The sequence below is a fragment of the Thalassophryne amazonica genome, chromosome 6, assembly GCF_902500255.1.
Source record: "Thalassophryne amazonica chromosome 6, fThaAma1.1, whole genome shotgun sequence".
Lineage (NCBI taxonomy): Eukaryota > Metazoa > Chordata > Actinopteri > Batrachoidiformes > Batrachoididae > Thalassophryne > Thalassophryne amazonica.
This window is the reverse complement of record NC_047108.1, coordinates 60,713,243-60,725,810: the sequence shown is the minus strand read 5'-3', so window position 1 is coordinate 60,725,810 and position 12,568 is coordinate 60,713,243. Positions and strand designations below refer to the sequence as shown.

The following is a 12,568-nucleotide window of genomic DNA, read 5'->3' as shown; positions in this document are numbered from 1 at the left end:
CAGCCAAACAGGCCACTATGTTTGCAATATGAGAGACGGCATTAGCAAGCAACATCTACCACGGAAAGGTTATTGCAGACCCTCAGCTCGAATATGTTAGATATGAAACCACCAGATACACTCCCTTGTGTGTAAGATACGTATGATCAGTATTATAGGTAAGATCTTACCCGTCTCAGCGAGAGCTGCCGCCACCTCGTTCTGAGTGGAATATATGTTGCAGGCAGTCCAGCGGCACTGGGCGCCCAGGGCCACCAGAGTCTCAATCAGGACCTAACAAAAAGGCAACATAAAACACATACAGTGGAAGAAACCAAAAGAAGAAGAGGGAAACAAAAAAGAAGGCGGCAGCAATGGCAGTGACAGTTTACTGGAGGAGTGGACGTACTGCAGTCTGAGCAGTGATATGGGTACATCCTACGATCTTTGCCCCAGCCAGTGGCTTCTCTCCCTGGGCTCGTTTCCTCAGGGAGATCAGAGCAGACATGTCTGCAGAGGAAAAAACAGAACAATGGACTGGAAACTAAAACAACGAGCTTTTATTTTGCAAGAGGAAAACTATGTATCATTTCCAATAATGAAGCATATTTATTTTTACATGTTAAGTGTAGAGTTAATGGTTGAGTAATAGTCTCATTGTACAATAATGTCACAAACTGCTGTCACCACTCTGGTTAAATCTTAAAGAACTCTTGTCAAACACTCATGCCTAATTAGGGCTAACACGAGCAACGAATACAAGACGAAATATAACGCAATGCTAAAATACCTTCGGCCATATGAGCATTGTCTTCTTTATAATTTGCAGTTGTTTAAGATCCTATTGTCTTACTTACAATTTGTACATGTTCTATAAAGCCATTCAATCAATCAATCATAAACAATATTTACATTTATGAGCTTTTTACAAGAGCGAAAGTTAGCTTTGAGTCAGTGGGTGTTAGTGTTGACCGAGTGAATCTGAAACTCATTCAATGGTTTGCATTTGAAACCTTTATTGAAGCATGAGTGGTGGCCAAGTGGTTAGTGCACTTGGCTTCAGTGCCGAAGGCTCCTAGTTCAAACCCCAACCCTGCCACAGTTCCCCATGTAATGGGAAGTTGCGTTAGGAAGGGCATCCAGTGTAAAACCTGTGCCAAATCAACATGAAGATCCAACTTGAATCTACTGTGCTGTACTGAGCAGCAGAAGGAACTTCGAAAAGTCTGTCTGATTAAGTGCTGTTCCAACAAAGCCTTTCAAGAATTCTCAGTCTGGCTCCGCACATAGTTTTGTATAATTTAATATCCACAATAACCGCATCATTTTAAAGCTACACTTTCTGTCTGATAGTTCCCTCTTTGTAGAGAAGCTTGAATCTTCGACTGGACTGGGTTGCTTGACGTGAGGACATTTCGCTTCAAATCACAGAAGCTTCCTCAGCTAAAATTCTTGCTCTGGTAGTCTGACTTCTGTCTTGACTCTTGTAGAGAAGAATAAACCAGAAGCCAACAAAAGCTGGAGTTTTTAACCTAACCAGACCCCTCCTACCGAGAGGCCGACTGCTATAGGCTAGTGACTAAATTCCCTCTTTGTGTACATTCCTGCAGCTGCTGTGGGAAGACAACAAAAATTACCATTTGTAAAGCAGCCTGATAATGGTGACAGCCAACGCGAGCTAACGAAATGACTCAGTATCAGTAAAGACTCAGTAAAGGATGTGAAACAACAAACTGAATGTCTACTGAAATGGCAGGAAACCACATCAAACTGAGAGCCCCCACAGCTTCATAATAGAGTGGAACAGAGAAGGATTTTCATACATTTTCAAACTGTAGCTGAACGTTCAAGTCTTCTTGTTAAGACAACCCTCCTTTGTACCACTTCATCATGAAGCTGTGTAACTGGTGAGGCAAAATGCAAAACATGCACTATGTGCACAATTTCTCCAATCACAGCCAATCATTCAGGGTCGTCTAGGTGTTCTGGTGGCTTTCCCCACTAGTCTCCTTCTTGAATAATCATTCCTTTTTTCTAAGAACTGCCTCCTCCAGACAGATTTACCAGACACTGTAAGCCATCTGGAGGCATGAAGAGCTGTTAGGAAGAAAAGTTGAAAAACTACATATACATTTTACATACATTTATTTTTCTTTTTTTTTTTTGGAAATACACTAAGTCAGCGCACAGCATCAAAGACTACACCGTCACTATTTTGGACTCCTGTTTAAAGTTCATGCTGGACTATTAAGCAGCAGTGGAACACCTAAAATGTAAAGCCCTTTTCTGTTGTTAATAAATTAGTAAAATATTAAATGACAAGGATCTATTTTAGCCGTTATATCAAACAAATAATGAATGTTTTTACATTCTTTCAATGGAAAAAATATTTAATTCGGTGAAAGATACCATTCAACGAGAGACGCCTCATTGAATGGCATCTTTCACCTCATGAAATATTCATACCATTGAACTCATAAACATTTGTTATTTGTATACTAACATAAGGGCGTAGTGCAGATACTGTAGGTCTGTGGGATATGCCATAGGCAAAACAGTTTCTTTTGGGAGTGATCTGGTGTATCAAAGTTCATTATATAACAGCTGAGTGGATCTTTGTCATTTGATTGGTGGCTTGTATGTCACGTGACATGGATTATTCATACCAGTTGCCACTGTGTTTCATTAACAGTGTCCAGGATTGACTCGACTTCAACTCATTGAATGGAACGTTAAATCTCTTACCTCATGAAATATTCATACCATTGAACTCAAACATTCATTATTTGTATACTACAAACTGGTCAGTGCATCCTCATGATGTGGGGTGGACCGGTTTTCTCCCTAGATCAGGGATATTCAACTCGTTTCAGAAAGGGCCGAGAGGGTGCAGGTTTTCTTTGCAACCACCCACTCCACCAGGTGATGCAGTGAAATCCAGAAGCAAGGGCAGTGCATCACAGCATCCATCACACCAAGGAACCTGTGCTTGCTCCCAGACCTGACCAGACCTGCTCTACACTGTGAACAGTGCAGGGAAAAAAGAAAAAAAAAAAAGAGAGATTTCAGGAGCGGTAACAGGAGAGAAATAACAAAATAATTAATAGAATTGGGAGAAAGAGTGCTGATTGTTATGTGGGCCGCTGAAGAGGGGGTACTGCTGGCCCACCACCACCAGAGGGCGCCCTGCTTGGAGTGCGGGCTCCAAGCACGAGAGGGCGCCAGACCCAGAAGAAGTGACAGCTGTCATTCATCCTCTGCACCAGCTGTCACTCGTTCATCATCATCATCATCACCATAAAGGCCGGACTGCAGCTCCACCTCATCGCAGAGAAATCGACTACTGAAGAGGTAATATTCTCTGCTGTATTTAACGCTGACTAATAGTCTGAACTTCTTTGCAGCCGTTTTCATGTGGTGTTGCCTTATCTGTGGGATTGGCGTTTGGTGTGATCAGCGACGGCTTTGCTTCACACCCCAACCAGATAACAGTACCAGGGTCGACAGCCGAAGACAGAGGCCACCTGGGGACTCGGGACTTGGCGGCTCCGGTGTTCTTCAGGCCGTTGGTGGTGCTCGTCGGGGGTCTTCTGTCTTCGAGCCTGCCCACACGTCACCTGGTGTCAACTGACTTTACAATTTCTGTGTATTTAGTTGTGTATTATCACAACATTAAATTGTTACTTTTTGGCTTATTCATTGTCCGTTCATTTGCGCCCCCTGTTGTGGGTCCGTGCTACGACACCTTCCCAACACTGATCATGTTTCAGAGAATCATAAGGATACAGCCCCAGCCTGGAGTGATAAACTCTTTTGCGATCAAGACAAATTTTATCAATCACACACACAAAAAAACCTGTTTGCACAGTGAACCAAACACCATGTGATACACATGGTGTGAAAACGTCTCCACAGGTACTCAGAGCTCTCTATGAGCTAACGATGCTGTGATTAGCACTTTCACCTCAATGGAAGGAGTTTGAACGTTGTCCTGGGTGCACTGCTATTTCTCAGCGGTTCAAAAAAATATGGAGATTAGACCAATTTTATTCTATTTATTCATATTGTGCTAAAGCTTGTCACCTCAAAGCACTGTACACAAGTAAAGTATAGCCCGACCAGCCCCGTGAGGAAGTGCACTGCCAGTTGTCATAAGCAGCTTTTGACTGTACCTTGTTCTGCAATTTCAATTTCACGTCGGCCAAACTCAGCTTGTTTGATGTTTTTAACGCAGAAATCACTGCCGCCTTGAGTGTTGACCTGAGCTTTGTCCCTCGGGGAGGCCTCATCGTCAGAGCTGTCGGTGTAAGAAGCAGCTGTAAAATGGAAACATAATTTTAAAGGAGAAAAAAAAACATACAAAACAAAGCCATTTATGAAATATAAACACTTCATATCCAGTGTGAAATGGGTGAAGTTTATGTGTTTGAACCTCACTTTGTGTGCGCTTTATTATGGCGGGGAAGAAAAATTCATATTTGCAATACTGTGATATTTATTTTTACAAGGTGAGAATTGATTTTTAAAGTCCAGAATTGATATCATTCAATTTCAAATGTTTATAGATGAGGTCGAAAGAATGTAGTACTACTTTCATTCACCAGAGGGTGCAATGTATTTGGTGGACAGAGAAACTTCCCTGGAGATGAAACTGAGCATTGATGAACAGGCACTTAAAAAATGTTAGCCAGGGGGTGCAAAATGTCTTTATTTGTATGTTTTGTTTTTTTGTTTGTTTGCAGGGATGCACCTACCATTCAAGAACCAAATGCAGGTGCACTGTAGCAGTGTTCCAGAGGGACACTTGGCTGCTCAGCTCAGGTACCTGCTGCAGGCCTGGCAGCAGGGCACAGTGCAGTATCCAGTTCTCCCACCAAGCATGGAAATTTTTTATCCAAGACAGCAAGAAGAGCTTTTCTGCCTGATGCACTGTGGCAGACACCAATTAAGTAAATGTCACCCATCCCAATGCAAACTGCTTTTTACCACTTTTAATGCAGTTAGGTCTATAATTGTGAAAGATACTTTGGCAGGCAGCAGTTTACTTCCAAAAGCGTTTTAATTATTTAATTACCAAATGTGCAATATGGCTTTCCTAAAAAATAAAATAACTCACTCAAATGTGATGCACATTGCTTTTGAATATGATTTATGAGGAAAAAACAAACAGAAATCCCAGGATATTGAAATATCAAATTGCAGCACTTGCAAAATCACATTTCTTAAGAATGGTGATGCATATTGAATCAGCACCCAATTATTGTGAGATATATCGTATCGGGATAGACCGTATTTTCTGGAGTATAAATCGCACCTGTCAAAAAATGTCCTGAAGAGGAAAAAACATCTACAAGTCACATCAGACTATAAGTCAAACCTTTTTCTGTGCTATGAGCACTTTCATTTAGGATTTTTGTGCATTGTTGTAGTGATTTTTTTATATATATATATTACTGGCATTTATTCTTTTATTATTGGAGTTTATTTTGTTTAGTGCTTTGACGCTCAGTCATTATAATTACTATTATTAATAACAAACTTGTGAATTTCCCGGGCAAACAAAGTTACTATCAGTGGAACAGAGGTGGACATTGTGGACAGGTACTACAAGTACCTGGGTGTCCACACAGACAACAAACTAGACTGTAAACATAGATGCTGTGTATAAGAAAGGTCAGACCTGACTGTACTTCCTCAGGAGGCTCAGATCTTTCAATGTCTGCAGAAATATATGGCAGATGTTTTAGCACTTGGTGGTCTCCTGCGTCTGTAATGTGCTGGAGCAGCAGGTTGAAGGCAGCTGACACAAACAGACTCAACAAGCTCATCAGGGGAGCTGGCTCTGTCCTGGGGGATGAGCTGGAGTCTGTGGTGAAGGTGTCGAAGAGAAGGATGCTGAGGAAACTGCTCAGCATCCTGGACAACACCTCCCACCCCCTCCACGCCACACTGACGTCCTGTCAAAGCACCTTCAGCCATAGACTGAGACCACCGAGATGCACCACAGAACGCCTCAGGAGGTCTTTCCTACCTGTGGCAATCATACTGTATATTTCCTCCCCCTTCTGTGGGATGATACATAATGAACAGAGTTATTCAGTTGCTTAGAGCTGTGTGCAATATTATCGAACATCTTGTGCAAATGTCTTCCGGTCATTTCACATAAATTTGTTGTACTCAATGTAAAAAAAAAACAAAAAAAACACATTGTTCACTGTTTCTGTACTCTGGCAAAATAATTTCCTTTGGGATAAATAAAGTTCTTCTTATTTTATATGTCGCACCAGAGTGGCAGGGCTTCTCAAACTAGTAAAAAAAAAAAAACATGACTTATATTCTGGAACATACAGTAAGTTTATTGTCCAAGCTCTGGTGTTTATGTTCTGCAACGACATAAGCATGAACAGATGGGTGCATACTTTATTTAAATAAATGTCACATATCCATTAAAGGAATAAATGTGAAACAAATGTGTCAATGTCTCAAATCCACAATACAAATGATTATTATGAACTTTTTGGGGGGTGATACAGTGACCAACACTGTGTCGTACCTGAGCTGTAGCTGTCTGTGGATGACTGCGAGATTGAGCGAGAGAGCGAGCGGCGGCCTGCTTTAGTGGGGTACTTGCTAAATTCCTGTTTGTCCTCTGCGTTAGCAAACTGGATCTGGAGAGAACCCAGGACAAAAACAGTGCACAGCATTAGCACAAAAAGCAAACAAAATCTAGCCCTTAATCACTTTGTGTCCAGACGTTTTGTCTGCCTGGATCTGCTCATCACATGTCAACAATGAAATGGGGGTGGGGGGACACACGTATGTTGACACACCGTTACTGATAAGTTATAAATTATAAAGATAATTTCCTCTCTTTGTTGGTCTATATTTGGATGAATTTTGCTGTTTCCATCAGAAAGGTGTACTTTGAAAAAGCTGAATCACTTGAGCTTATTGTATCAGAGCACAAGTGGACCAGAAAGAGGGAGACGATGCCTATTTTTAGGTTCTCCCTCCCGGTCTATGATTTAGTCTTTGTTCAAATGCAGAAGCTTCGGTTGTTGGTGTGTTTCATTGTGTCAACAGAACCCTTCAAAGGGACCAAGATCAAAGACCTGGAGAGGGATAAATTAGATCTGCATCGAGCTGGGCTGCTTGTAGTAACAGAGATTTCAGCTCTTCTTACTTGGATCCACAGTGCAAAACCACAAACACTCTTTCAAACTGAACAGACAATAAAACTAAGAGACTGTTTTGTGTCCTTATGATGCCCTGAAATTGAGACTCTATCTGCGCTCACAGTCAATTGTCAACATTAGAGGGGCTGAACCCTCAGGTCTTTAGTGAACTGGGTCAGTTCAGACAGCGAGGACTCACTAACTCACTCCAACACATCAGACAGCTGGATTGATCAGAGAGAGAGAGAGAGAGAGAGAAGAGAGAGAGAGAGAGAGAGAGAGAGAGACAGAGAGAGAGACAGAGACAGAGAGACAGAGCAGCACGTAGCCAGAAAAACGTCAAGATCAATCCTTTGCAATGATCAGCACTCAAAATGCAAAATAATTTCGTTTTCATTTATTTGCAATCTGAAAAGAGCTGGATTTCTTGGAAACACATTGTTTTAAAGCAAGCTCACGGTATTATTCTGTATTTCACCAAAATAAGACATCTGTACAGAGGTGCCAGATTTGAACCTCATGCTATCACTTTGTTAGTGTCATTTAGTTTTAGACCTCGTTGCTCGGACTCATCTGTCCTCGTTGGGACAGATGAGTCAACTAATAACACATCTGGCAAATGCTGATGAACTAACACTTGCCCTGCATGGAGCTCACAGCGAGCAGTCAGAGATGTACTGTGGGATTAGTGAAGTATCAACAGGATCCCAAATACAAGATGTGCTGAAAATAAAAGTATCTTGATCTTCCCAAAGGTCAGATGAGATGTTGTAAGATAACACTCTGCCTTTTTAAAGAAAAAGAAATAAAGTTGTTTTATGGAATCAAAATAAGCTCAGGTTGTGTCACTGTCACACTGTGCAACAGAAAGTAAAACTGTGTCACCATCATGAATGAAGAACTGCAATCTTTGTTACTACTAATACAACAACAAACAGAACTTCACAAAAAGTTAAGCTTTTATCCCTAAAGTATTCTTCCGACATAATGTCTGAAACTGTCTTATTTCTGAGTTAGTTTTTAAGAGTAAGTGTATCTCAAATCAATTTTAAACATTTTTCATTGAATTAAAGGTGTAGTTCGACAGTGGGGTACAGGAGTTTTCTAAACCGGTGTCATAGTCAGAACGGTTCCCCCTTCTGATTGGTCCACCTACCTTCACTGCGCACGTCATTTCGGAGCGTCAGCAGCAATTCGCAGATTATCGCCTCATTTCTGCTTAAACCTGCACTCCAGTCATCATCTATCTCAGTGACAGATATCTGAATCTTTTGTACAACAATCATTTCCACATCAATTCAGCCTTATTTCATAATAAAAGCCGGGGGAGCGATCAGAGCGCCACAGCAGCACGTCTGAGTCTGACTCTCTACCGATCAAAGGGAATAATGTTATTATTAACCATCAGATGACAACGTAAAACCTCTTAAATCATTCTAAAGTCAGCTTTAAACAGAAACAAGGCACATGCGCAGTGAAAGCAGGGGGACTGATTAGACCGTGACACCAGGTTCGTGAATGTGCGGAGTAGTGTAGAGGATTGCTCAGACGAGGGAAGTGCTGAGACCCTGACATTGAGAAAATAAATACATTTTTTATTTAGTTATTTATTGGCGTTATTCCTAGTGTACAGCCTTCCCCTCTGCGATTGGTTCTTCCATAAATCCATAACATTGAAAACAGGAAATAGCAAGCCTGTTCAGAATAAACAGTATATTTCTTTTCCAAAATACTAAAAACATGGCAAAGTGACAGTAAGAATGCAAAAACATCATATTTCACACAGCTCCCATGCTCTGTTGTCTGGCCCCTAGCTAGGGGAGGTTCAGACAAATCGCTCACTTTTTTTCATACTGGTGTCTGTTCTGGTTCTCTACCGGATCACGGTATTATCAAAAAAACAATATAACATGTTCATGATGCTGCGAGCTGTCAGCCCACTGTTTTGCGCAGCAGGTCCGAGTTGAAAAAAAAAAGAGGACACAGAGAGCAAAGAGCAGAGTGCAGAGTTTACAAACATATTTTTAAACTTTTCTTTTTTCTATGTGCTTTCCACATAAATACATGTCTCCATTCTACTTACTCGGAAACTGCACGCCAGGGGTGAATCCAGATGGAAAGAGGGTGTTCTGTGGGGTGCATGCCCCTCAACACCCCTCAATTAAAGGTCCACTTTTGAAGACATTTTTTCATACTAATAGAATACTACTACTGCTACTATTATTTATAATAACAGTAATGTTTTTAACAATTAAAATGTTTAAATCAGTATTACTCTGAGCCTGTGTTTTACTACAGTTCTGCATTGTTTAATAGATGAGTTTACTTAATTTAACTTTTCTGCCTAACTACATAACTAATGTCTATGCTCAGGCATGACTGGTTCTGTTTGGGTTTCTATCTTTAAAATCAGGTCATTTAGAGTTCAGGAAGCGATAAATATGAAAATGATTATGGCTCTTGCGGTTTAGTGTGTGTTTGACAGGTGTTTTAGGTTCGATCATCAGATAAACTCTGTTGTCAAAGCAAGTTTTTTCCCAGCAACATTCTTTAGCTAAAGTAAAGTCCTTCCTCAATAGACGTGATCTTTAGACGCCCATTCATGCTTTCATCAGCTCCAAACTTGATTACTGTAATGCACTTTATGCTGGTATTAACCAGTCTTCTCTTGCACACATCCAACTTGTCAAAATGCTGCTGCTTGTCTTTTAATGAATACTTCCAGAAGTGAGCATATTACGCCTGTACTTTACTCACTCCACTGGCTTCCAGTTCTTTTAGAATTGATTTTTAAGATTTTAATGCTTGTTGTAAAAGCTATAATTAGCATTGCACTATCTTACTTGTCTGAAATTTTAACTCTCCACACTTAGTAGCACATTACGGACATCTGGCCAACTTTACTTAGATGTTCTGAGGTCAAATTTGAACTCTGGGGTGATTGTGTTTTTGCAGTTGATGAACCCAGACTGTGGAACAAGTTACCTCCTGATTTATGCACTATTTCTGACCCAGCACATTTTAAATCAAGTTCAAGACTTATTTATTTTAACTGGCTTTTCATACCGAGTGCTGCTGTGACACGTTTTGTTTGTATGTGCCTTTTTAATTCTATTGTACTTTTGTTTTACTTTTGTGAATTCTTGTTCCTTGATTTTACTGTAAAACACTTTGGACACCATCTGGCTGCTGTAAAGGACTATAAACATAAATGCTGATTGATTGTATTCTTATTACACAAACATGTAGGTCGTGATATCAATTTGGGGTAAAGGCAAAGAAAAGGTGAAAAAGTGCACACAACAAAAAAATACAAATACCACACATATTTGGCAGTATGACTGCTTAATATGAGAAAAAAGCAAGAAAACAAAATAGTCACCAAAAACCCTCCAGAATGCATCTCTACAGCGACGGGCCTGGTTGTTGTTTTTTCCGGTTTTCCGGTCCCTTCAAGAAGCCTCAGAATGCCCCATTTTGGCCTCAGATTTTCAAAAGCTCCAACCCCCCGCTTTGTTGCTCTGCTCCTTCGCATCTGATGTAGCCCCCTTGCCACATTTTCCTAGAAAAAAAAAACCCTGGGGTGCAGAATTTTACCTCTGTACACCACAACAACATGAAACAATTAAGATGTGCCTGTAGTGTCAACTCTTAGCTTTAATTCAAGGGGTTTAACAAAAATATCACATTAACTTCATTTACATCAACCATGAAGAAATTTAAAAAGTATGGTACTATATGGTAAATCTATCAAGACTCAGTAGTTTTCAAAAACTGGGTGACTGTGACCAAGACATCCAGGCAATTCTGAAGGAATTACAGGCTTCTGCGACTCCAGAGACTGTGCATAGTCCTCTGTGTCACCACAGCAGATCTGCATGTTGATTTGGTACATATTTTACACCAGATGCCCTTACTGACACAACTCCACATGACGAGGTGATGGTTTTGAACTGGGAACCTTCTGGTCTGTAAACAACAGCACTAATTGCCTGTCCATCACCCTGTCCCAATGCGATGATTTTGTTAAACCCCTTAAAATTAAAGCTAACAATCCACACACATTTTGATTACGTCCGTTAACTCTGTTGTGTTTGTGTAAAGGAGCAAAATTACAAAAACTGTGTCGTTGTTCAAATGTGTATGGACCTGACTGCATGTGTCTGTTGGTTGCCCTTTTTGTGTTTATGTGCACAGTGGAGTTCCCTCCGCAGATGAAGTGCCTAGTAGAGAAAAAATCTGAAGTATGGTACTTGACTCAGTCTACACACAGTGGTATATACAACCCCAATTCCAATGAAGTTGGGATGTTGTGTAAAATGTAAATAAAAACAGAATACAATGATTTGCAAATCCTCTTCAACCTATATTCAACTGAATACACCACAAAGACAAGATATTTAATGTTCAAACTGATAAACTTTATTGTTTTTGTGCAAATATTTGATCATTTTGAAATGGATGCCTGCAACAAGTTTCAAAAAAGCTGGGACAGTGGTATGTTTACCACTGTGTTACATCACCTTTCCTTCTAACAACACTCAATAAGTGTTTAGGAACTGAGGACACTAACTGTTGAAGGTTTGTAGGTGGAATTCTTTCTCATTCTTGACTGATGTAAGACTTCAGTTGTTCAACAGTCCGGGGTCTCCGCTGTTGTATTTTGCGCTTCGTAATGCGTCACACATGTTCAATGGGCGACAGGTCTGGACTGCAGGCAGGCCAGTCTTGTACCCGCACTCTTTTACTACAAAACCACGCTGTTGTAACACGTGCAGAATGTGGCTTGGCATTGTCTTGCTGAAATAAGCAGGGACGTCCCTGAAAAAGATGCTGCTTGGAAGGCAGCATGTGTTGCTCCAAAACCTGGATGTACCTTTCAGCATTGATCGTGCCATCACAGATGTGTAAGTTGCCTATGCCATGAGCACTAACACACCACCATACCATCACAAATGTGTAAGTTGCCCATGCCATAGGCACTAACACACCCCCATACCATCACAGATGCCGGCTTTTGAACTTTGCGCTGGTAACAATCTGGATGGTCTTTTTCATCTTTTGTCCGGAGGACACATCTATAATTTCCAAAAACAATTTCAAATGTGGACTCATCAGACCATAGCACGCTTTTCCACGTTGTGAGTGTCCATTTCAAATGAGCTCGGGCCCAGAGAAGGTGGCGGCATTTCTGGATGTTGTTGATGTCTGGCTTTCACTTTGAATGGTAGAGTTTTAACTTGCATTTGTAGATGTAGAGACGAACTGTGTTAACTGACAATGGTTTTCTAAAGTGTTCCTGAGCCCAAGTTGTAAGATCCTTTACACAATGATGTCAGTTTTTAATGTACTGCCACCTGAGGGATCAAATGTCACAGGCATTCAATGTTGGTTTTCGGTCTTGCCGCTTCCAT

At 40.8% G+C, this 12,568-nt stretch overlaps 1 protein-coding gene across 2 annotated transcripts in view; it reads right to left on the bottom strand.

The window, feature by feature from the left end:
- ahcyl1 (adenosylhomocysteinase-like 1) overlaps nt 1–12,568 on the bottom strand; it is a 136,572-nt gene that overhangs the window by 69,726 nt on the left and 54,278 nt on the right. For both annotated transcript variants that reach the window (XM_034172267.1, XM_034172265.1), the window contains exons 2-5: nt 6,533–6,647; nt 4,152–4,295; nt 389–489; nt 171–273 (exon numbers count right to left, since the gene is read on the bottom strand). In XM_034172267.1, the coding sequence (XP_034028158.1) occupies nt 171–273; nt 389–489; nt 4,152–4,295; nt 6,533–6,647 (463 nt within the window). The remainder of the gene's footprint in view (nt 1–170; nt 274–388; nt 490–4,151; nt 4,296–6,532; nt 6,648–12,568) is intronic.